Genomic DNA, 27,487 nt, shown 5'->3' on the forward strand with positions numbered 1-27,487 from the left:
AGCGGATTTTTCCGTCCTTATATTAGCAAAAGTAGATTCTGACACGTCCTTTTTTGCACCCTGCGCTTTGCACTTTGCGCATGGATCGTCAAAATAGAGCCCATTCTCTTAATGAGTTATGGTGTGTTTTGAGCACAACGTACATTAAACCAATCAGAGTCACATCTCACATTCCCTTTAAGAGTCAGTTTTGTCACAGCATGGTGCATTTGCTATTTACATGGTGGGCTCTGTAAGAGGAAATGCTGAACGCTTCACTGGCGTTAAACAGTTAAACAGATCATCTGCAGTGAGGATAAAGAACGAGTCTCCGCTATTCAGCCTCTTTACTTTCTCTTTACTTATACGCTTTACTTTACTCCTTTACTTTCAAGGATAAGGAAACGGTGTTGTACTCACTCCACTAAAGACATCCATTAGCCTACATATTTAATTTTGTTTGTTAAGCGCAAAGATGTTTCAAAACTATTTTTAAATTCAGTTCTAATTTCCAGCAAACAAATAAATGAACAATAATTATAAAGTGTGGTCTGAAAATATCCAAACACACGTCCTATGCCCCATATGGGCGAAAATTAACAGGTGGACAAATCTAAGCTTGTTTTTAATTAAAAAATCTATATAAATATGCATATAATAACTAACATTACTAATCATAATAACATTATACAAAAACAACAAAACATTTATAAACAAAAACATTTATAACCTGAAATAAACTGAAAATAAACTGAATGGCCCAAATGGATTTGCTATTAAAACAATGTGTTGCAAAGCAGGAAAATTAAAAATTGCGTTGGTCTGAAAATAGAAAAAAAAAATCGCGCCAAACACATCTTGCACCTTATTGCGCTGGGTGTATAATAGGGCCCTTACTCAACATCAATGAGTACACCCCTTACAGATCTCTTTTTGAATTAATACTTTCTACAGGAAGCTATTCAATCAGATATTTGTGTACATACATTAGATTACTCTGTACCAAAGCCAAACTGGAACTAATCTAAAAAAATAACTTTACATCATGCAGCAAAAATATGTACACCACAATGAATTTGTTTAGGAAAAAATTTAATAAAATGTTAATAAAAAGGAAAAAGGTTTTTAATGCATTTAAATGTATTAAAGACGTTAGGTGGCCACACTTCTTTTTTAATGAAAATAAATGTTTTGTTTAAATGCAAAAAATATATATTTAGTCTATATTTCCTGAGAAATAAGTTTTAAAAAGGGACATATTATTTATGCTGTGCACTATATATCTGTTTATGTAAAAAAAAAAGTATGATATTGCAGCATTTGCCATTACAACCAATCCCCACATTTCTGTTGAGCTTATGATTGCAATGGCCAATTAGAAGCATTTAGATTAGTCACAGTTGAAAATACCAGAAAGTTCATTTCTGACCCTGAATTTAAAAGCAAAATATTTTTATATTGTTTATTTCATTTTTCTTTTTTGTTTAGCACAAATATCTGTATAAAGTAAAGCTACAAATGTTACGGTAAATTACTAACCCACTGCTTCTTCTGGCGTCCAGTATCCAGTGGAATCACAAGCGTGAGGTGAAGTGGCCTCATGGGCATATTGATGGAGAGCTCCGTTCTCATCGCAGAGCTGGCAGTTCATATCACCCTCCCTGCACAGACACACGCAGAACAGTAAAGTTACATAAACTGTGTGACAGCTGTCTGATAAGTGAATAAAATACAAAACTGATTGGTCCTATGTGCCACAATATTACATCCACATATTTATAATATATTTAGGTAACAATTTAGTTTAAGTACCAATTCTCATAATTAACTATAGGGCTCATTATCTGCATGATATTAAGATATTGGCTGTTTATTTGTTCTTATAAAGCACATATTCTGCACATTTTACATTTACACTAATCCTACCCAATACAAACTTAACAATTTCCTAAATGAGTATCAATAAGCAGCAGACTATGAGTTTACTGAGCTCATAATTCATAGTTAATGGTTTGCTAATAGTGAGATTTGGACCTTGAAGTAAAGTATGATTTATATGTCCCCCTTTATATGAGTTATTACCCCCCCCCCCCCCTAACTAATAACTGATTTATTTTATCTTTGCCATGATGACAGTAAATAATATTTTACTAGATCTTTTTCAGGACACCTCTATACAGCTTAAAATGACATTTAAAGGGTTAACTAGGTTAATCAGGTTAACAAGTCAGGTTAGGGTAATGTTCTGTTGACAGTCGAAAAAATCTACAGCTTAAAGAGGCTATTAATTTTGTCCTTAAAATGGTTTTTAAAAAACTAGCCGAAATAAAACAAATAAGACTTTCTCCAGAAGAAAAAAATATTATCAGACATACTGTAAAAATTTCCTTGCTCTGTTAAACATTATTTGGGAAATATTTTAAAAAGAAAAACAAATTCAAAGGGGGGCTAATAATTCTGACTTCAACTTTTCAGACTGTATATTTATATGGCATAGAAATCATGTAGGAAAAAGTTAATTTGGATTTTAGGTGTGATTATGTGGCCAAGTATAAAGGTTTTTGAAAATCAAATCAGGTGAAAATCAGTCGATTTGTTAAAGAAGAAATCAATTTACCTGAAGAAGAATACTGTAACATAAATGGATAAATGTTTTTACTGATAAATATTTATTTCCTCTTTGCCAGCATTATGTATGCTCCTTACTTTACCTGTGGGCAAGCGGCCCACTGATTGGATTCAGCCAGTGAATGGAGACGGAGTCCGCTTTTTGACCAATCACCACTGGTGCTAGTGGAACAGGGGTGGGCTTTCTTTCATGGACCCAGGTTTTGTAGACCAAATCAATATAGCAGTGCATCCGAGCTACTTGATTGGGTGTAAAATGGTTGGTACAGTCATCATCTGTAACAAATAAAAAGTTGAAATCTTTACATTTGGAATTTTCTTTTTTTTTTCTTTTGAATTTATATACATATAAAGCATATTGAATCAGGGTTCATAAACCTTTTTATTATTAAAATTCCATGACTTTTAAGTAAATTTTTATGACCTAATGTTTCATGTAAAGTCTACGTATACTAGGTAAGGAAAACAATGCACGTTCAAATTATTACATAAAAAAATGCAACAATCTATTTAGCTTAAAGTCATTTTTATATCTATGTAAAATTGATTTAGATAATGCTTACACAGCACTAATAATGTGAGAGCATGTTTTTGGCCAAAGACACAAAAGAAGTAAGGACCACTAACCTATATTCAAGTATACAGATTTTTTGTTCAACTAATTTCCATGACTTTTACAAAACTTTGTGGGTTTTTCTGTTTTTCCAAAACATTTACAGGCCTGGAAAATGTCATGTCAAAATTTCATGACTTTTCCAGGTTTTCCATGACTGTTTGAACCCTGTTAAATGCAAGATAAGTGTCCATAATAAACTGTGAAAATATGGGTGGAATAATGTTAACATCATTCAGAGTAATATATATATATATTTATTTCATGTATATATATATATATATATATATATATATATATATATATATATATATATATATATATATATATATATATATATATATATATATATATATATATATATATATATATATTTATTTATTTATTAATGAAAAAATAAGTTATGACCGGTTCTTATGAAAATAAGGATGAGCCGTAATGGTAAAATAATTTGTTCTATTTTATATCACAAATTTATTTTAAGTATATTTTATTTAGTTTATTTTATTATATTTTATTTAAACAACTTCATGCTGACAAAGGGGTAAAGCCCATAAAAAAAGTATAAAAAAAATTAAAACAACAATCAATTCATATTTGGGGGCTGCACTGTGATCCTTAAAGATTCTTTTCACGTCTCATCCAATAGTTCTTGTTCTAAAAATGCTGATATGCATTTTTTGTTATATGCTATTTTTGTTACACTAAATGACAACTTGTTTCTTGGTAAAAATAAATAAATAAATAAATAAAACACTGTAATATATGATAGCAATTTTCCAAACAAAGCTAAACAAAACATATTCTATGAATATAGGGGAAAAAAGTCATTGAATAAATGATGCTCAGAATTTTTTAATTGTATAAATCACTTTTGATTTCGAACAGAAGCAGTAAACTGATCCTACCTGTGTAACTCATGTAGTTGTTGTACGGTGTGTTTTTGTATTGGGTAAGGCCACACGTGTCGTTGACTGGATCAGGGTCATGACATGCTTTAGACTTTGGCGTTGGTGCTGTATCCGCACACAGATCTCCTGTCTCCATCGATGCGGTGGTCTCTTGACAGGGGTCATCACATGATTCGCGTTCACTCACACCCTTAAACACATGGTACAGTCCAAAAATATGACCCATCTCATGGATCATGGTGTTGTTGTGCCCTTTGGTGCCAAAGTAGGCAGGATTAAGAATCATTCCACCTGAAAAATGACACAAAGTGACATCTCTGGTTGATCCATCAACAGAAACTTTAACCTGACGGGTGTAGATTTTCAAGTTAACTTTAATCCCGAAGCCAGAAGTCTACGAGTATATGAAACTGATTCGGTATGAAATATTGCTGCATAAAACAGTGTGCACTATGCCGTAAAATGGGACCACCGCAGCTAGGATTACTCGAAAGAACAGTACAACTTGTTATCAGTGTTGTCTAATGTTCTGCTCACTTTCAGAAGATTACAATGTATTTAAAATCCCACACCTGCTGAACGGTACCACACTGGCATCTGGTTTTGCATTCAAATCATGCAATAAAACCCTTAAACGGCTGTGACATTTATAAGTGCTTAAAATCTATGCAGATGTTTCACCGTTTAAAACCAAGTATGATATATTGAGAATCATTTGCATAGTGGAAAATTAAACAAAACAAAACTGTAGTAATTAAAAACCATATGCAAGCCATATACAAAAATAACTCTCTTTTCAAAATTTCACCATCACAGACAGGCCATTTACAAGTTTTGAGCTTATTATTTAGGAAATATCCATGTTTTATGGGAGTTCAGCCAAACGGACAGAGCTTGGCGGGACACGTCTGACAGACACAGATCATTTACAGTTATACCACAAGATCAGCAATCCATGCTATGGTCTGATTTCACTTAAAGCATTCAGAGAAGTAGTTTGACCTTGTTCCTCAACACAAGACTTCAAGGTTCTCTAGCAAATAAGCTCATGATTTATGTGGAATTAAACCACGGCAGGCTGTTGCCCAAACCCGTACCGTAAACCCAATTCCTTTAGTTTATGAGAAACTAATCTCACTTTTTAACCTCCATGCAGGTCCACAGAAACATTCGCGGACAAAGATCATTTTGCAGCACTGTTTCTGACATGATAGTAAATCAAAAGAAGAGGTGGATTATGGGCATAACAAGAATGGAGCCATATCGCTGTGAAAATAAGAAAGAGGCCATATCTCTGTGTGATTCAAAGCAATGCGGTCAGTCAGTCATGCTACCTTTCATGTTTCAGACCACCTCTGGAATCTGTATTAGCCATTACAGCTGTTGAAAAAACAAAACAAACTTCTGATTTTAAGATATATCTTGTATTTTTGTACTCGCTTCATTTGGCCTGGACCATGTCTTTATAACATACTGTAACTTTGGAACAACCAATTGAACATAGTTACAATGTAGCATGCATTAGAGATCTTTGGGGGTCTACTTGGATACAAAAGCAGAGGTTTGACCTGAGATCCCAGTAGGTTTTGGTCCAAAACTTTGTAATATTTCATTTTAGACAAATCATTAAATGATAATCAGTCAACAGAACAGCAGGAATTTACTCTACTGACTGTGGCGCTGCAGGCTGTGTACAGTACCTGTCAACGACATTTACATTGGGGTTGAGATGAGTTCAGAAACAGGGACAGACTTAGGTGTAATTTTATCAGGTCTGTCTCAGAAGTCAAAAGCGCCAAGTAGGCATAATGACTACAAGCGTGCACAGGCTTTGTATTAACCAACTTTGGAATGGAGCAGTGACCAAATCTGTGGTTGTGCGCACATCTATGGTGTTTACATTTTAGTGTACCAAAATCCATATTTTCATTCTTGGTTTGCTTGTTTGGAGCACACTAAGATTCAGAGGAAGCATTCACGCATCAAAATTAAAGGAAAAATTTACCCAAAACTGATAACTCTGTTATTATTTACTCACTCTTTACTTGTTTCAAATCTGTTTGAGTTTATTTTCTTCTTGTGTACGGAAACATTTTGGAAACTTGTAATTGCTAATTTCAAAATAGATGCTTTCCCTACCTTGGATGTCAATTGTTACCCATTTCCATAACACTTTCCTTGAAGGAGATTCTCAAAAGACAGTCATGAAACTTTAATAATCATGATTAGGGAAGAGATTTTATCATGTATGCTTATGACAACTGTCATTAAGTGTCGTTCACTCAATTATGATATTTTAAATGCAAATTTGACATTGTTTGAGATGCATTTGTTATGACAACTTCACGTTACAAAGACAAAAAACTTGAAATTATGAAGACAACATAACTTGTCATAAATCTGTCATAAAAAAAATATTTCCATAAGGCCATTTAATTGTGTCATGAATTTTATAACAGAATCATAAATATTTGTCTTGACCTCTACACAGTAAACCCCAAAAGGTTAAGGTACCTCAAACCATTTGTGGAAACCAATTGCAAAAAAACAGTTAAGTTCAAAAACTAATCCTAATGAGTACTGTAAACTTAATTTATTTGGGTAAATGAAGCAATTTGAGCACAGTAAAAACCAATAAATGAAGAGAACTCAAACCAACTGAGTACTGTAAAACCCAATAAGTTAAGGCAACTCAAACCGTTTGAAGAAACTGATTGCAACAAACCATTTGAGTTTACTCAAAACTTACTCCATTTAAGTTGAAGTAATGATGTATTTAATAAACTCATTACCTTCAACACTGAGTTCAAAACCCTTTTCAAATGAGTAGAATTAACTTTCAGTAAATTATGAGTTAACTTCACTCCATTCATTTGATAAAGTTGACTGTTGGGTTTTACAGTACGGTAGTACAAATGAAATTTGTCATTAAAATGTAAATATCAATGATGCTGTTATAAAATTCTGGTATTGACACTTTCACAAAGAAATATTAATGACACAAGTGATTAGAAAAAATATTCAGACACAATAATAATGGCCTCATGACAACCATGTCTATGACATATTTATGAATAGTTATGTTGTCTTTGTAATGTCTAGTTGTCATTATAAAGACAAAGACAGATTATGATGCATTTGTTTATGTCAAGCAACAAAGACATCTCAAACTGTGTCACCTGACAGAACTGAGTTAATGACATTTCATGACAGTTGCAGTAAGCATGCGACCACCCCTTCAAGTAAAGTGTTTCCCCAGTTGTAACATTCTACAAAATATCTTCTTTTGTGTTCAACAGAAAAAAAGAACATTCGTAAAGGTTCGGAACCATGTTGTGAGGGTGAGCAAACAGTGAGTAAATTCTCATTTTTTTGGGTGAACTTTCCCCTTAAATGCACAAGAGTTCATTCAAACCAAACCTGCCAAATATAAATACACCCTAAGACCTAACACTCTTGTCAGTTATTTATACGAACATTTCATGGCTCATTGTTTCATCTTAATTTGATCTTCCTTTAGCTCAGACAATTTTTAGGAGCAACAAAAATAACTTGACTTCTAGTTGATCACTTGGTATCAGAAGTGGCTTATATGAAAGGCAAAGGCCTCTAGATTACGCTTATTCAACCAAAATAAAATATGATAATGTCTTGATTTTTAATTATTTAATTAGGAGAGTAAGGTATGACTTTGCTTACACAAAAGTCTTGTCGCTTAACAGAAATAATGTACAGTATAGAATATAAAGTCATGGTGCAGTGGAAAAAGAATTAACATTGAGTATGACTACCATGAACTGGACGGCTGCATCCATACTTCTCTACAATGACTCAAATAACTTATTAATAAAGTCATATGGAATAGCAAAGAAAGCGTTTTTGCAGGACTCCCAGAGTTCGAAAGATTCTTTGTATTTATCTTTAATGCCTCTTCCTTTATCTTACCCCAGACATGCTCAATAATGTTCATGTCTGACGACTGGGCTGGCCAATCCTGGAGCACCTTGACCTTCTTTGCTATTAGGAGCTTTGATGTGGAGGCTAAAGTATGAGAAGCAGCGCTATCCTGCTGAAGAATTTGCCCTCTCCTGCGGTTTGTAACGTAATGGGCAGCATAAATATATTGATACCTCAGCCTGTTGATTTTGTCATCCACTCTTCAGATCTCTCGCTTTCCCCCCGATACTGAATGTAACCCCAAACTGTGATTTTTCCTTCACCAAACCTGATTGATTTCTATGAAAATTGTTAGTCCATGCAGGTTCCAATGGATCTTCTGCAGTATTTGTGATGGTTGGGATGCAGTTCAATAGGTGATTAAACTGAAAAATCTACCTTCTGCCACTTTTCCAAATGATCAACTAGAAGTCATAGTTTGTAGCTCTTACAACTGGGATTGATGACAAGACTTTTGTCAGGTAGTGTATGTCTAAAATAATACATCACTAATTTTATTTAACATATTAAATTCCATAACACTTTACAGTAAAATTTATATCTTAATATTAGTAAAATGCAATAAGCTAAAGCAATGAACAAAACATGCTTAAAATCTAAAAATATATACAAAAAATTACAAATGTATTACAAATTAAAAAATAAAATAACATTAGTTATACAGTCAAATTGTTCATATGATACCTAATTAATTATCTAAAGGTTTAGCAAATTCAACATTAATGTCAAATATTAACAAGTATCACAGACTGGATGGCTTTTCAAGAAAATGTACTACCAAATTCAAACTCACAAAATCAAGTTGGCACTAATTACTCCGATGCTAACATCGGTTTAAAAGTTCATGTTCTATGCACATGCCAGAACGATCTCATTAACAAAAGCTATAACCCAAAAAGCCAAGACCAGAATGTCTGATCATGCATCCTGGACCATAGGGAGGGGGACTTATATAAGAAACCTTCCTGCTTGAGAGAAATCTTGTTTTTTTTTAAAGGAGCTGGACTTAACTGAGACCACTTTAATGAGCTCTAAAACACAGCAACGACGGGTACTATAAAATAAGCTGGCAGTTTGGAGATGGGAACAGGGTAATGCCCTTCTTTTGTTTTTGTTTGGTTGTTGTCGAGTTCCTTTTCTTCCCACCCTGTGGACGGCTGTAATGATTAAGAGGTAATCTACTGGGAAATCTATGCGTGCTGCAAGTGTTTTCTTTTATGCTTGAGATTACGGCCCATTAATCTCACAAAGGCAAATACAGACAACAAGGTGGAAAAGGCAAGAATGTGTTTCTTTAAAGAAAAGATTTAAGGCGATCTAAAAAAGGCAAGAAGATGTATGGCGTTAGGTACAAAAAACACATGTGCTGTGGGGAATGTAGTGACAGGAAACAACTGACTTCTTAACATGACATTGTCCATGGTAGAATGAACCCAGTTGGCTTTGGAGGTCAGAAGGCAGATCTACCATAACTGTCTTTGTTGTGAAGGTCTGTTTTTTTATTTAGAAATAGCTGTTCGGAATTTATTTCAAAGGTTTGTTCTCATGTTAACTTGTTTCTTGTGCTATCAAAAAAAGCATGTAGTCCTGATCCCATTATTAGCCACTAAATTGAGCTGTCACACCAACTGTAGGAGATAATGTAAATCCATTTCACACTTTTACAGAGACAGCTTACACAAAACTGAAAAATATTCCATCACTTAGACTTCTTTTACTTTTTCCAAACTCGTTTGACTGTCTTTCGTCTGCTGAACATAAAATAAAATCATTTGAAGAAAGCTGAAGACCTGTAACTATTGACTTCCATATAATTAGTTTTTCCTACAATGAAAAAAAATGATTCCTTGGATTTACACATTTTTTTAAGGTAAGTGGTTGCAAACTATTAATATTTGCCGAATTTAAACAAACAAATTGAATTTAGTAATGTCAGCTTCGTTTGTTCATTTAAATTCCGCCCATATAAATTGTCCGCAATCATATAACTTTTAAATCTGATGATTTTTTTAGTGTACACTGTAAAAAATAATATCAGCATTTGTTCAGCACACTGTACTTTTACTGTCATATATACTAAGAATTGTAAATAACTATTGATCTACATAAAAATATATGCTATGTCAACAATATTCGCTAAAATGTCATGTCTAAATGTTTAACTGAGTTTTCTGGACAAACATTTTTGTGTTGAACAGGAATGTTGATATTTAAATAATTTGCGAATGCGTGTACGATCGAAGCTTGTTTATCTGTTGCTTGTAAGAGGCGTGACACAGTGGCGCAGTTGGTAGCACAGTCGCCTCACAGCAAGAAGGTCGCTGGTTTGAGACCCAGCTGGGTCAGTTGGCATCCCTGTGTTTACGTGGGTTTCCTTCGGGTAGTTTGCCCCACAGTCCAAAGACACACAGTACAGGTGTCTGAGTGTGAATGGGTGTTTCCCAGTACTGGGTTGCAGCCGAAGGAAAATGGATGAATGAATGAATGTAGTAAGTTTGTGTTTGTCGTTTTTAAGTAAAATGATTAAAAACAGGATGATATGCAAACTAGTATTTATTACTAATTTTGCAAATTTGAAAAAAATCATCCACTAAACAGAAAAAAATTTATTGACTCAATAGCGGTAACTGTTGCTTCAGTTGATGTGACAAGAATATCTTTATTAGTAAAATACAATAATCAACATTGCATGAATAAACAAAATTATGTTAGCTGAACAAAATATCCTTACTGAGAAGAACTAAAAAACAATTGTTGAAATGACTCAAAGTTCTTACTGCATCAAGTTGCCTTGTTTTCTCAACAATTTATTTTTTACAGTGTACTATGAAAGTCAATGGTTACAGGTTTTCAGCTTTTTTATAAATAACCTATTTTGTGTTTGACAGAATTAAAAAACTCATGAAGGTTTGCAACCCCCAAAAAAGCTGGGTCTCACATATTAGCTTCATGCTGTCCCAACACAAATCGCTTAAGTTAGCTTCATCGTTTTGACAAATTTAAGTGGATTGAACAAAACGATTAATTTGTGCCAAAAATAAAGTAAGAATTGTGCTGTTTCGACTCATTTTAAAAAGTAGTTTGAACAAACTGCAAAAGTCATTTTTTGAGTATATCCTTTAAAGGGGATTTTAAAAGAAAAGCAATAAAACAACTGCTATAAGTGTATAATTCATAAGTCAACACCAGGATCAGGATAAAAATGTTTTCCTTAATACTAAAGTATCAAAAATGCTGCTTTAAAGGGCACCTGTTTTACAGTCTCCAAAATGTGTCTGTAAAGTTTCAGCTCAAAATACCCATCAGATTATTATTTATATAATGTAGAATCTGCCCATTTTAGTCTCTGAAGACTATGTAGCTGTTTTTGTAGCCTGTGGCTTTAAATGAAAATGAGCTGCTTCTCCCCGCCCACCGCTACGTGTGTCTGCTTCTCATCATGCGTTATGTCAGATAAACAGCACAGTGATAGAGACAGACATGGGCGAAGCTGAAATATGCCAAGTAAGTTTATTTGATGTTTTTGTGGTGGAGTTTATTCAAGCCTTTCTGAAATGATGAGTCACACACAAATGCCGTTTGCAGTACACACACACACACACACACACATATGTACATTTACTGACACCATGCGGCCGTGGTGATTATAGTGGTTAAGAAATACATGCCAAGTTTACTCTCTTTATTACTAGCATGCTCCGTTTTAAAAACATTTTAAATTTAGAAAATTAATTATTGAGGTGCAGCTGATCACAGAGAGTTATATGTTTTAATCCCAGTTTCTTTGCAAAAATATCTTCTGTGGACGTGTGTATACACGTTATTATGGAGACAAAGCACCTGTCAATCAATTTGGTGGGTGGGGAAAACTGCACTCCTACATCAAATTGCGGTGGGCCTCAAATTCACTGGGATTTGGGCCCTTTTTTAACATCAGGAAATTAAAAATGTGACTTCTTGTCTTTATACCACTCTAATACGACAACGAACACACTGTACCTACACACAGTTCTGTCCAATCAGCTTACAAAAGTTGATTTTCATCATAGGTCTCTTTAAATCACCTGTATCCTACTATTCCAATCTTGTAACCAATCTCATCAACATGCAAGGTGGGGCTTTTCACATCATTAGCACAATGACAAGTTAGTTCTGATATTACAAATTGGTTGTTTTCCCAGGCAGTTAACTAACATGCAAACTGATGCTTACTTTCAATGTGAAAAATGCTAAGCAATAAAGGTATATATGCATTTTATTATTACAATCACTATAATAAAACCGTAGAAGCAGACCAGAGTATTTTAGTAAATTAGACTACAGTGCTTGAATTATAATCATATGAAGCTCCAAGAACTATTTTGTGCACCAAAAAAATGTAAAAACCACTTTGTTCGCTAATGCCTTTCATATTAGGTCAGGGTGTGTGTGTTTACTACAGGCAACTTGTGTGTAGTGCTGCTGACTATAATGGTAATGCGACGCAGGACAGAAGATATAGGTGAACTGACATGATGTTATTGCAGCGTTAGTTCACTTTGAGTGTGCATGATCTTATTTTGCCAACAGCATAAAGAACGAAAGACTAAACTCGCAGCAGTGCATAAATTAACAGTACAATTTTATGAGAAATATACGTTCAAGACTTCAAATCATTATTTGATTTTTGATTAAGTAATTTTTCTAACAAAACCACAGTTGTGCTCTTTCCTTCGTGAGCTTGTGTGTTACATGTAACTGGATAGCTTACCTTGGTGAGTAAGAGCTTCTTTTGCCCATGGCCAGGTGGCAACTCCAGCCAGCTCTTCACGTGCTGAATTATTAGCGAAGAACACATTGAGCATGTCTGAACTGCTCAGATGAAGCAGCTCTTTCAGTTCCTTCACACTCAAATAAGCTCTGCAGCAGAAAGAAATCAATACAGAAAACAAGTTTAGCTAAAATAAATTAACATTGATAAACACTTCTAAAGCATGCATTTAGTTAAGTTCAACATTTACTAATAGATTTCGTTGATGGATTGAGACTTAGGTCGAAGAGCTTTCATTTCATGATTGGACAACTCATGTTGATATCCTGGTTGGTTTGTTTCCGTCCTCCCTATTGTACTTTAAAAGGACAGGTATTTTCAATTTTTTTAAAAACTGAGATTTACACATGACAAGAAAGATGAATATATAAGCTTTCCATAAATGTATACTTTGTGAGGACTATATTTGGCAGAGATTACACTATTTCAGTATCTGGAATCAAATGGTTAAAAAAATAAAATAATAAATAAATAAATAAACACTGAGAAATTTGCCTTTAAAGTTGGCCAAATTAAGTTCTTGGCAATACACATTACTAATCAAAAATTTAGTTTTGATATATTTAGTTTAAATCCACAAAATGTCTTCATGAAACATGATCTTAATATTCTACAGATTGTTTTTATTAGAATTAACTAAATCTGTACAATATCTTCATGAAACACGATCTTTACTTCATATTCTACAGATTGTTTTTATTAGAATCAACTAAATCTGTACAATATCTTCATGAAACATGATCTTTACTGAATATTCTACAGATTTTTTTATTAGAATCAACTAAATCTGTACAATATCTTCATGAAACATGATCTTTACTGAATATTCTACAGATTTTTTTATTAGAATCAAATAAATCTGTACAATATCTTCATGAAACATGATCTTTACTTCATATTCTACAGATTTTTTTTATTTGAATCAACTAAATCTGGACAATATCTTCATGAAACATGATCTTTACTGAATATTCTACAGATTTTTTTTTTATTTGAATCAACTAAATCTGTACAATATATTCATGAAACATGATCTTTACTGAATATTCTACAGATTTTTTTATTAGAATCAAATAAATCTGTACAATATCTTCATAAAACATGATCTTTACTGAATATTCTACAGATTTTTTTAAATTATTTGAATCAACTAAATCTGGACAATATCTTCATGAAACATGATTTTTACTGAATATTCTAATGATTGTTTTTATTTGAATCAAATAAATCTGCACAATATCTTCATGAAACATGATCTCTACTTACTATTCTAATGATTTTTTAATTTAAATAAAAAAAATCTGCACAATATTTTCATAAAAACAATCTTTACTTAATATTCTAGTGATTCTGGGCGTTTAAAAAATCTATAAATTTGACCCATACAATGTATTTTTAGTTCTTGCCAAAAATATATCCATGCAACATCAGCTTGCTTTTATGGTCCAGGGTCACAAATGAGCAATTTACCATAAAAGCCCAATTCTATTTATGTAGGTAAGCAACTGGAATTTGTAAGCAAATGACATCAAAAGTAAGGCCGTAAGATTATATTTACAGTTCTATATATATTTTTTAATTCAAAACAACACTCATAAAACACACTTTATGCCACGATGATTAGAGATTACAATTGTTTGAACTGTTTATGGCCCATGAAACGACTACCCACTTTTTATTCCACTTCCAGCTGTGATAAATCTCCTCAGAGGCGCTTTGATGTGTGATGTTAACTTATTTTTACCTTGGAATATGTCACATGTCATTTTTCTCATTTGCTTTCTTAGCTGCTTAAGCCTTTGCACCTCATATCAATGGTCTGTTGGTTTGAAGAAGTCCGCTCTTAATGCCCTTTGGATCATGCCGAAGGGTCGAGCCTATTAGCTGAACCACCTACTGTTTCTTGGACCCGTTCCATTCAAGAATGAACCATGCATTGTAGCTTTTTTTATTATTATTAAACAAGTAAAAGGTCGAGCCAGTATTCTTGACAGCTCTATAGTAGCCTAAATCTCTCCAAATGGGCTATTTATTTCAGCTAAATAATTCAAATAATTTTTTATTATTATATTCACATGACTTAAAACTGAACAGTGTGCTGTTCCAAATATGTTCTGAAAATGTGTACTACAAATAGGTTTTTAACAATTACATTGTTGAAAGACATCAAGTAAAGACAACAATACAAGGATAATAGAAATAAAACATATTTAGATTAATGGTTCTCCATTTATTTCACTCTAAGGTCAAATATTGTCCAAAATATGAAGGTATAATTGTGTTCTTAATCAGTTTTTACTGGCTGTATTTTAAGCATAAAGCTTACAATTTGTTGATACAATTATGTTTAAAGAGCCCCTATTATGCATTTAAAAAGGTCGTATTTTGGTTTTGGAGGTCTCCAACAAGAGTCTGATATGTATGCAAGATCAAAAAACACTTTCACTGTCTTATAATATGCATTTACTTTACCTAATTATCCCAACGACTCCCATATGATTTATTCAGAGATTCATTTGTTCCCAAACCTCTCCTTAGCGCGGTGCTAAAACAAAAGGGCAACCATTTTAATCGCACTTACACTTGTGAAATGGAGGAAGAAACAGATCCATGAATTGTGTACTGTTAAAGTTACTGTTAAGCTCTGACAAAGTCCCATACATCAATAGTCTTTTCTGATCCTTTCTTTAACAAACAGCAGACAAATCCCTGTTGCAAGGTAGATTTTTGCATTAATCAGCAGTATGTTCACTCATTGATGTTTACTCATCTTTAGTTATGATCCGTCCCACACACACCTGCACTCTGCTAGCATTTAAAGGGAAAGGCATGTTCACGTTTTACCAGATCTGGTACTTACGATGGTACTTAAAATACGAACAGGCAAAAGATCTAGACGAACGACGAATCATTTAAATGACTCTGAGTTGAATCTTTAATTAAAAAAATCAAGGTGCACTTTCAGATTTAATCCTCATCTGGATGTTTTCATTCACTAAGAGCTGTGCTGTATACTGAATGGAAGGCCATTTTCAAAAACCCATAATAGGGGCTCTTTAAAAAGAAAATGAAAGATTTATACAAGTACGAAATAGTAAGAAAAAGAATAGATATGTTATTTGAAAAAAAGTCACATTGTTAATATTATTAATTGTGCTTTTTTTGTGCTAAAAACTATTTAAAAATACTGACAAATAATAATAATAATAATAATAATATGTGTGTGTGAAACTGACAAATAATATGTGTGTGTGAAAATGCAAGAAATTCTGGAAAATTATAAATTATTCAGTTTTTCAGTATTTTTAATGATCCTGCTGGAACATTATAAACAAAACCATAAACTGATTTTCCAATTTCTTGTCCCTATTTCACAAAATAATAAACATTTTTTAAACATATATAATTTAAATATAAATAACAGATTTCAAGTTGTTCTGATGAACACAATAAAAAGATCTGATTTAATGAACTGCAATATGGCAGTGAATCCTAAGGATCTGACTTAAAAAACAAATTAGCTCCGGTTTAAACAAATTCACAGTATATAAAACAAATGACATTCTCCTCAGTGTTTAAAGCTTGCTAAAAGACCTTTGTATATTTTAAGCAACAAAATCTGATTTTACAGTCCATGAGGCTAAAATAAATAATATTTCAAGTGTCTGCAATAATCAGTCATTTAAACCAAACAACACTCAAACTCAATTCTTACGTAAAGATTTGCTGAACATTAGTGGTTTACCAATAACTGTAAGCAGTGGGTGCTGACAGTATTTACCAGTCTAGCCTTTGAATATGTTGAGCATATAAGAATACATTGCTATAAAGACAGATGAATCAGATCAATTATCAAGCAAAATAAATAAATAAATACACATAAAATCACATGTTGTTCATTTTTCCCTATAAACTATCCCACGGGGGAGTCTAATGCTAACCACAAGCCAACTGATGCCACAAAAATGCCTATTCATGTAAGAAAACAACATGACAAAAACAACAGCTAATAAAAATGCTCAACTATCAGCACATAAGAAGATTCAACAGCACAAACACACTCCGAAATAAAGGTACAAGTTGTCACTAGGGTGGTACAATGAGTATATTTTTTGTATTGTTTAGCTACTAAAATGTATCTTTAAGAAACCAATATGGAACACATATACTCTTATACAGTATAAAGTTTGAGATATGTGTGTTTAAGTTTTAAAAAGCTTAATGTGCTCACAAATGCTGCATTGAATTTTTTCGTGTGATTTAAAGCTGAATTTGTTATTTGTACTTCTTTTTTCAGAGGTGACATGGTGGGGCAGTGGGTGGCGCTGCTGCCTCACAGCAAGAAGGTCACTGGTTCGAGCCCTGGCTGGGTCAGTTGGCCTTTCTGTGTGGAGTTTGCATGTTCTCCCTGTGTTCATGTGGGTTTCCTCCGGGTGCTCCGGATTTCCCCACAGTTCAAAGACATGTGCTATAGGTGAATTGAATAAGCTAAAATTGGCCGTAGTGTATGTGTGGGTGTAAATCCAAGAGTGTATGGGTGTTTCCCAGAGCTGGGTTGTGGCTGGAAGGGCTTACGCTGCGTAAAACATATGCTGGAAAAGTTGGCGGTTCATTCAACCCCTGTTTAATAAAGGGACTAAGCTGGAAAGAAAATTAATAAATGAATTTCTTTTTTCTTAGCTTTTTTGTCTACTGTAATTGTTTAAGATATAGGCTAAGTGGTTAGCACATTTGCCTCACAGCAAGAAGGTCACTGGTTCAACTCCCTGCTTGATCAGGTTACATTTTTGTGTAGAGAAATTGTCGGTTCATTGTGGCAACCCCTGACAAAGCAAGGTTTAAGCCGAAGGAAAGGGAGTTAGAGTATTTAAGATATGTAAAAGGACAGTGTTGGAGATAGATAGAAGAATAAGTGCTTACAGCCTTCAATGAACAAGCTGGAGGTTCTGGTTAGATCTAGTCTGAGCTGCATGTCATGAATTTTTTAAAGTAATTAATTATCCCTTTCTTTCTGGAAACCACTTATTGGTAAAGTTTTATTTTTCAGAATGATATTGATCCAAACACACTGCTGATGCAGTGAAATTATATCTGGAGAAAATTCATGGAATGGCCAACACAGAGTCCAGACCTTAAAGGGATAATTCATTTAAAAAAGAAAATTGACTCACTATTTTCTCAACGTCAAGTGGTTTCAAACCTACATGAGTTACTTTTATTTGGTTGTAGCTGAACACGATAGAAGTTATTTAAAAAATGGCTAGAAACCTGTAACCATTGGTACCCATATTAGGGAAAACAAATACCATGAAATTCCATATGTAGTAGTTGATTTTAAGTATTGGGTAAGATTAGGGATGTAAAATAAGATCATACTTTATAAGTACTAATAAACACCAAATATCTTAATAATAAGCAGGTTATACACCAGTAGCTAATAGTGGGAATTGGTAATTAAACTAAATAGCTACTAAAAAATATATACAACAATGTGGAAAAGTCTGCCCCATCCTTCATCATACCGACTGATACTTCCATTCAAACAAGTGGTATATTCACACTTGTAGTTTGCTTCTCTTAATTAATTAAAATTGAACCAAAATAAAAACGATATATGATTATGAACTGTGTAAATTGTTAGACTCAAAACGTTGTTGGTGTTAAAAGTACTAGAAATTCTTGTCCAGAAAAAGTCTGCATTGAATTAGGCAACATTGTGTTTAAAAAAAAAACAACAACTCGAGACCACCAGAGTTAATTTGGAACCATTTGTTTGGCGCGCATCAAGATTCAGTGTTACCCAAATGAACCACACCAGAGTTCGTTTTAATCAAACCAAACCTGCCAAGTGTGAACACACCCTGAAACGCATTTTCAAAACCACTGATCCGGCAATCTCACAGCAGAATGAATAAAGATGTAAATACATCATAAATCGCTAAAACTCCTAAGCATCTATCAAAGTTAATTACTAAAGAGAAGAGTTATCAGGTAGTTCAGTTCTATTGGCTTACATATCTGAACTGAAATGTCTCCGCTTTCATCTCCTTCCATTTCTGGAGCAAGCCAAAAAGCACCTGGTGGTTCCCCTGTGCTGTTTCTCTCTGCTTCAACAACAAATTTGTGTAGTGACAGCCATTGGCAAGTGCTCGGGCTTCACTGCCCAGCAGCAGATACCTGGGCTATAACTCACACAGCAAAACATTAAAATCCCAGACCTTCACATAAAAAGCATGCTATACAATTGCCATCAAAATGTCATCCCTGCATTAATTCTCTGCAAACTCTGGACAGCAGCCTAAGTGACATGCACTTCCAGAATGGTTAAAAAAGACATCTCTAAGGGTTTAGTCTATAAGCCCAAAGTTAATCCAGTCCTGTTGACTATTGGCTTTTTTTTCCTATTGACACATCATATGTAGAGCAAAATAACTCCAGTAAATGAACATTTGCGTTACTGTGTACCTTTGGATTGCTCTTCGACTATGGCATGCCAAGGACAGTGTGTTACTCCAGGTCAGTACTACAGACCCTGAAGAGATTCTTTATTCTGTTGAACGCTTAAGAAGATATTGAAAGCTGACGAAAGCTGAAAACTTGCAACCATTGACTCCGATAGTAGAAACAAAAAATACTATTGAAGTCTATGATTGCAGGCTTCCAGCTTTCCTCAAAATAACTTCTTTTGTGTTTAACAGAAGAAAGAAACTCAGGTTTGGGTAAGTAAAGTAAAGGTAACCAAGTAAAGTAAACAAGTAAAAGGTAAGTGATGACAGTATTTTCAGTTTTGGGTGAAATATCCATTTGAGGTCTACAAAATGTTATTTCCAATTTTCACCAAGGCTGCAATTATTTGATTGGTACAAACAAATATAATATTATAAATAAATGACTTTTATTTTAAAAAAGAAATGTTTTTCATGTTAATATATTTTGAGATGCTGTTTTTTATTTTAGTATGCTAATTTGTTAATTTATTTTTTTTTCAAAATGTTGAAACCAGTTGTACTATTTATTATTTTTTGTGGAAACTTTTATATTGTTTCAGGAATCATTGATAAATACAAGTTCAAGAGAATAGGTTCAATCTTTCGTAACATCATGAATGTCTGTACTGTCACTGTCCTTACTGAATAATCAAATTTATTTGTTAAAAACGGATTTAAAAAAACATATATTTGCTTTTGAATGATTGTCAATATACTGTAAAATAATTTAAGTTAGTACAACAACAAAAAAACAGAATCCTTATTTACTTTTGCTTTTTCTTGTTCACTCAACTTTTCAAAACGTATTTATTATTTATTAGTTTTCTGTAGAGGTGAACTACTCTGTAACAAAACTTTTTACGTTGTGCCAACTGAACATGCAGAACTGGAATGTCTGAAGTTGAGTGAACAAAAAAAAACACAATCCTTATTTTCTTTTTCTCATGTACTCAAAATTTTCTCTCACCTTTAATTGATAGGACACTAGAGAGTATAGACAGGAAAGTGTGGGAAGAGGAGAGAGGGGAAGGATCAGCATAGGACCTAGAGGTGGGAATTGAATTCAATCGAATGGCAATGCTTCTAATGTAGAAACTTCTTCATTACCGATAGCCAAAGCAGTTTCAGTAACCGTAGAGGTCTCCGGTGTGCAGAACTGCACAATAGGTGGTTGGCGCTGGCGAGCAGTAATGCATGCGGGGTGTTTGTTTGTCACCCCTCATATGGGAGTCCAGGGCCGTAACACCCATCGTCGCTAGCTTAAAAGATTTCCGGCACCAACAGCAGTAGGCGTCGCGGTCATTTCCTGGCACAGGCTTGACCCAAACGTAATTCGGATTCCTTGGCCACAGCGGATTAAACCGGCACATTCCCACTGTAGCCGACAAACTAGGCTAGCGACTATCTTGTTCTGTACCTCACTTGCCTAGTAACCATAGTAACGGGCGTGCACACTTTGACGTGGAGCACGAGATGCACTCAACGTTACGCCGCACAAATTTTTAATTAGCCTACATTAGTAACTGTTAATTTTGTTATGGTATGAACTTAATCGTAGGAAAGGAAATAACAATTGAATAAAATAAGACCTTTGTAACGAAATCCAAGACTTTGTATACCAAATTCAAGGCTATTAAGGCCTTAATTTGAGATTATCAAATTTAAGACTTTTTCAATGCTTTTAAGACCCTGCGGGTACTCTGTTAATGCGTCGTGAAGTAAAGTAAAATGGTAACAAATTCCAGCAAGATAAAGTAATTGTATGCAGAGCCATAGACCTTTATCTATAAAGTATAATTATGAAAACTGTTCATCTTAACAGAAAGTTACGTCATGTTTGCTGGCCTCACGTATCATGCACCTGTCAGTCAGTCAGTCAGCATGTCACCTTAAAGGGTTAAACAAATAATGCACAGCATTACTACAGCATTACAGAAAAGCCCCACCATGAAAGAGTGAATGTAGCGGAAACCATGCATTATCGGAACAAACAAATATAGTCATTTGAAAAAACAGGAAGGCATGCTTCAAATGTGAAGCATTACAAAGCAAAGCATCCCTGTTTGTCCTGCCATGTTCCCTGCCTCTAGGTCCTATGCTGATCCTTACCCTCTCTCCTCTCCCCACGCTTTCCTGTCTATAATCTCTACTGTCCTATCAATTAAAGGTAAAAAGAAATGTTGAGTACACGAGAAAAAAATAAAAGGAAATAAGGATTATGTTTTTGTTCACTTCACTTCAGGCATTCCAGTTCTGCAGACAAAAAATGTTCAGTTGGCACAACTTAAAAAGTTTTGTTACAGAGTAGTTCACCTCTCCAGATGTTATGTTAACCCATCTAAATGTTTTTTTTTTGTATTACTGACAAATAATTTTAGATCAGTGCAGCTGATGTTTTCAAAAGTTGAGCAGACAAGAAAAAGCTAAATAAAATAAGGATTCTGTTTTGTTTTGTTTTTGTTGAACTTACTTAAATTATTTACAGTGTAGAGTTTTTTTTGTTGTTTTTTTTGTTTGGCCTGCAGGCAAAATATATGTAGTTGTCATTTACCACCAGGAGGTAACAAGAAATGGTGGAATGGCATTCAACTTATTATCCACCAATCATTGACAGAAAAAAATATTGATGCCTGTGGATTTTCAGTTTAAACTTGCTGTTGTCCTCTTGGAAAACTGGAAAGTTGTGGAAAACTACCAATATATTGTATGTCAGACAACTATCTACTGATATCATTAGGGCACTATTAATCTCTATAGAAGTCCTTCAGGATCAGATACGTGGATCTTGAAGAAAACTTGTTCTCAAGCAACCATAAAATGACATCAGCTGGTGACTGAGACTCAAGGTCTTGATGCACACTGAGCCTGGAACAACACTTCCCAGGCTGCATCTGGAATTTTGACATATAGCAAATTTTTCCTGCTCCGATTTAAGATTCAGGTCAGATATAAAACATGAAATATGAAGATATATGCAAACCATTATATATCTAATAAGTACCATTTTAAAATGCAGAAAATTAAAATGATGTAGTAGTTATATGCCTTAATAATCTGCTCTATATGAATTTTAAAAAAAAGGATATTCAAAAATAAATACTAACATTATTAATAAATGGCCTTTTAAATATTTTGAAATCCTTTGCTTGTAATTTTTATACGCCTTTGTGGACATCAACTTAAAATTGTAGCACCAGAAAAATGAAAGACATTGTGGCAAGCCATCAAACAGTCTGTACAGGAGCAAAACTGTCCTGCTTTTCACAATGAATAGAGCTGAGACCTCTGGTTTTGTTGTTTAGCCACATTAAGTGTATACTTTGGCTCAGTTCTGCATCCAAGTTCTGCATGCTTTTTAAAGCTATTCCAGAAGGCCGATTTGTATGCTTTGCATGTTGAGTAATACAAAATGCTCTGACAATCTTGAAAATAACAAAAAAACGAAGAAAAAAAGTGAACACTATTTCACAAGACACGTCGGTTTCCTTTTTCCTGATGCTGCTGTGAGAACATTTAACAAGCACGTAACTAAGTCAGTTCACACCAACCATCGGCTAGAAATGAAGAATGCTTTTAATTATTTTGTCCTGGCCTTTAAGGTAAGCCATTTTGGTAAGAATGCATCAGCTAAGAACATAAATGTACATAGCTGATGTAAAGATAAACTACAGAACCTGAATCAATTGCAATGGAACCAAGTAGGCAGTCAAGTATCATCCTAAGGAGTTTTTGTTTCAATTTGTTTTGAATTCTCAAGTTAAGACCAAAACATGAACCCTCACTAAATATTGTGCCTGACATCAAGTTAGTTGCTAAAGTGGAACCATATTGTAGCACAAGCTCACCTCTGAGGAGACTCTGGATCAAAGCAGGTCTTTGCGACATCTGTGACCTCTGGGTCACAGCAATCACCATCATCGTAATCATAGTGAATGCTGTTGCATTCTGGGTTGCAGACTCCATCACGCCGCTTCCAGTTGTAGCAAGGCCCCATGCGCAAGCAGTCGCCCCCATCATGACCTGTAAGTGGATGGTCACACTCTGGATCGCAGTGGCGATTGCCAACCTTAGCAATATGGCAGTTGCTGAGGATGAAGCGCCGCTGGAGCGAAGAGTTGTATACGGTGTGAATGCTGAGCTCTAGAGTGATGTTGTAGGGATGGAAGGCATCTTTCAAAGCCTGGTGCTGAAGCTGGATCTGCTGCAGGGAGACTGAAGGGTCACTGCCGTTATCTTTACATATGTTCACAATGCGGTAACGAACTTTCTTTTCTGCTCGCATTTGCCAGTGCTTGTTATAACTAAGGGCGACATCAAAATTGTCGCACACAGTCACCCCACATGGAGGTGGCAGAAACGGAGACACAAGCTGTCGCTCTGGGACAGGAAGAGCTATGATTACTGGGTTGTGACGATCTTTATAGGGCACCCACTGGTTTTCAACTTCTGAGAAATCTGCCCATTGGGACAAGAGCGGAGATTGCATCTCTGAATGGGGTTGGTGGTTTTTAAGAAGTTCTTCATGGGAGCGTGCATAACCCCAGAGCGCGATGCCTCCTAAATGTCCACGAAAACTGTGCTCGTGATCTGACTGGTCTCCGCCGAGCAGAAACAACCGACAAGCCTTGATATAGGAACTGTATAGGTCACCCGATTGTTCACTGCTCTCGCCAGCTTTGAAATTGTCTACATACAGCGCCATCTTGTGGCCATCATAACTGGCAACCACATGCGTCCAGCTGTCAGGCTGGTAGCGCTGATGTCCGATGATAGTGGTGGATTTAAGTGAACGATCAGTGCGAAGCGAGAAGAAAAACCTGCCATCTTTTCTTCCTGTAGGGTCTGCTGCTTGAATGCCGACAGACCAGCCTTTTTCGCTCAAGGGATGCGAACAGTTGTCAAACACACCTAAAAAACACACAAACAAATAAGTCAATGACCGAAAATGTATCTTCTTTAAACGCACAGTAATTGTAGTTTAATTGTCTAAAGAGTTTAAGAGTTTAAGTCACTTTCATTCAACAAATCCACTGATATTCCCAGCCGCCTTTAGTTAGGAGCAGTCGCATCTGGCAGCCAGATGTTACCGTGGAAGGACAGAGAGAGGTCAGGGAACCCCTTCAACCCTCCCAACAACACACGCACATGCAGGCATATACACACTCGGGTGCATTATTCCCTGCAAACGGGAGAACGAGAGATGGGCAGCTTTAAACAAAATATCCTGAGGGACGCGGACCACACTGAAATTTCACTCACTGGAAAAGCCTACCGATGTGTGTGCAAGGCTCCAGCGTGTGACAACATCTGCTAATTTCTGCATGTATCAGCCCTGAAAGATAAACCTTTCTAGAGTACTTTCCACTTGGATGCTACTACATTTTCAAAGCCTGACTTCTTATCTTACTGTTTTTATAATGTCTCTCTCCCACTAAATTAAGTACTGCTAATAGTAGTACCTCAGACTTGCCCGGAGTGCTGAGTTTGGCATGAAACAAAGTGTGCCGATTCTGATTAAGAAATACTTGCTTTGTAACCCGGTAAGAGTGATGACTTCGATGTGATAAGTGTTTATGGGAGACAGAGAAAAAGTGAATGTTTTTGAATAGTATCACTTATTAGCAAAAGAAAAGACCACTTCCAGTAAAGCCTTTGAACACTCATTTGGCAGAGTGGGGGGATTTAAAAAAAATCTGGCTTTATAACAATAGATTCATCCACTGATTGTTAAAAGAAAGCTATTGACCTCAGAAGGGGCTGGAGTCAATGTTCACATCATTTAAGTGATGATGACGAATAAGTCAAAGTAAAATAATACAATCTTAACAATAGCAATAAGGTAGAACCCCTCATTTATTTAAGACGTTAGTGAGATTTGACGTCATTGGGGAATACTGATTTTATCCAAGTGGTGGATGATTTTAAAATGGATTATCTAATGCTCTCTTTGAGGTCTGATAGATGACTCATCAGTGTTACAACAGATGAATAATATTTGCACCCGCTTTCCCCTAAAAGCATGTATTTTGGCATCCATGGCAGAGGAAGGGCATTGCACAGGTTACAAGCGGAGAACTCTGGGCTTTGTTCTCCTTACTGGGAACTAGTCTCAGAAGCACTTCCAGATATAATCATTTCCACATTGACCCTCCTCAGCAGCCATGCGAAAAAAACGCACATTTACCTGATTATGAAGACTCCCTTGAGGGATCCGGCACCTTCTGTGATGTTCCACAGCTTATTCTGTTTATTTACTTTGTATTTGTAATCATAGTATGTGCTTTGAATGAAGTCAGTTGCCTGTCTAACGCATACCACAAGAAAGGAGAAGGCTCAATAAGGTCCGCTTTAGAAAATAAATGAAAATTTATTGACTTTACCGATGGGTCAGATAAGTATTTTACTTGGCCATGCATAAAAGATACATTATCAAAAAGAAATATGTATACATATATATACATGTATATATATATATATACACGATTATGCTGTTGTATAAATGCAATTTCACACAGGTAGCAGTGCGATACGGCTGTACATTGGGAATGGTGGGAGGTGTGCGTTGGCACGAGGCAGCAGACAGAGTACATTAGTGTCCCACCAGTGACGATATACAGCCATATCGCACTGCTACGAGTGTGATATTGCGTTTATACAACAGTTCGACTGCATAATCATGTATATAAAAAAGAAAATCAAACACAGAGAATCTAAAAATCCTTTTGTACGAGGAACTACTTTCTACCGCCATTCATTCACATCTGCAGCTGACGTGAGAACAGCAGAAGCCGTTGCTACTTCACAAACATCACTTCAGATCTAGTATTTGAACGATTCTCTAGTGTAATGTATGAAGTGATGACAAAACAGGTGATTTTGCACACATTTTAAGATTATAAAGCTGAACGGCATGAAATGCCATCAGTCTAGAGACATTTCCTAGTATTTCCCAGTTGCAATCGGGACAATAAATAACCCTGAAAAAGCCAAAGCAGCACAAACACTACCAGATTACTGTTGTGTTTGCGACAAGGAAAAACGTTAAATACATGAAGGCATTTTTTCTTTCTTTTTTTTTACTGAACTAGTCTGCAGTAACGAAAACAGGAGACTCATTAGAAACAAACAGATGGCAAACCAAAAAGTAACTCAGGGTTATACAAAGAGTGGCCAACACAAGATACATACATTCCATACATACATTCCCATAGAGTCCCATCTCACACTCAATACACTACAATTATATGATATAAATAGAGCACGACAATATATAAAAGATAGAGATCGACTTAGAATGTCACTCATCAATTTTCTAATATTTTGATCAGCTGAGGTTTGAAAATATGCCAATTTTTCTCCTCTAAGGGCTTATTATGAGGTCTCTGTCGCCATATTGTGGATGGACAACGTCAACCATCTTTGCTCGGCTTAATGACAGGCTGATAGATGTTTTTGACATGCTGTATCTCTGAAATAATAAATATTTAAAATAGGCACTATCCTTATAAATAAACTGCGTAGATGCAGTTAAAAACCTCAAAAGTACATTATGTTGTCTAACAGCTGCAATATTTTTCAAACTGTAGTGAGTTTATTAATCTGCTGACACCCTATGTGGGCGGAGTTATATAGAAGGTTGAGGAGGCTGTATGAGTTCTGATATTGCAGAATGTCTGCACGGACAATCAGATTCGAGAACCAGACTGAACTGTTGTATAAATAATATATATATATATATATATATATATATATATATATATATATATATATATATATATATATATATATATATATATATATATATATATATACATTAGTCTGGGGAGCGAGAAGAGTAATGTGTATGTGTTTGGGTAAAATGTTCATTTCTGTGGTGTTTTGATCTGACAATATTTCTTCCAAAATATTAAATATTATAAAATAAAGTTATTGCTGTTTAGAGCAATATTTAATTTTAAATAAATGACAACGCGTCAGGATAATTAATGTTTTCATATGTTTTGATTGAAAATCAGGGTTATTCCACCAAATATTGGAGTTAAAACATTGCAATTATGTTGTCTAAAAGAAGAAAATAAACATATGAAAACATGATAGACTT

General features: G+C 34.8%; 1 protein-coding gene across 2 annotated transcripts in view; it reads right to left on the reverse strand.

Annotated features, from left to right (window-relative positions):
• The window catches only part of pappa2 (pappalysin 2), a 101,960-nt gene that overhangs the window by 71,044 nt on the left and 3,429 nt on the right, over nt 1-27,487 (reverse strand). For both annotated transcript variants that reach the window (XM_056477998.1, XM_056477991.1), the window contains exons 2-6: nt 23,232-24,294; nt 12,839-12,987; nt 4,129-4,422; nt 2,691-2,883; nt 1,519-1,640 (exon numbers count right to left, since the gene is read on the reverse strand). In XM_056477998.1, coding sequence (XP_056333973.1) covers nt 1,519-1,640; nt 2,691-2,883; nt 4,129-4,422; nt 12,839-12,987; nt 23,232-24,294 — 1,821 coding nt within the window. The remainder of the gene's footprint in view (nt 1-1,518; nt 1,641-2,690; nt 2,884-4,128; nt 4,423-12,838; nt 12,988-23,231; nt 24,295-27,487) is intronic.

The sequence above is a fragment of the Danio aesculapii genome, chromosome 2, assembly GCF_903798145.1.
Source record: "Danio aesculapii chromosome 2, fDanAes4.1, whole genome shotgun sequence".
Taxonomy (NCBI): Eukaryota; Metazoa; Chordata; class Actinopteri; order Cypriniformes; family Danionidae; genus Danio; species Danio aesculapii.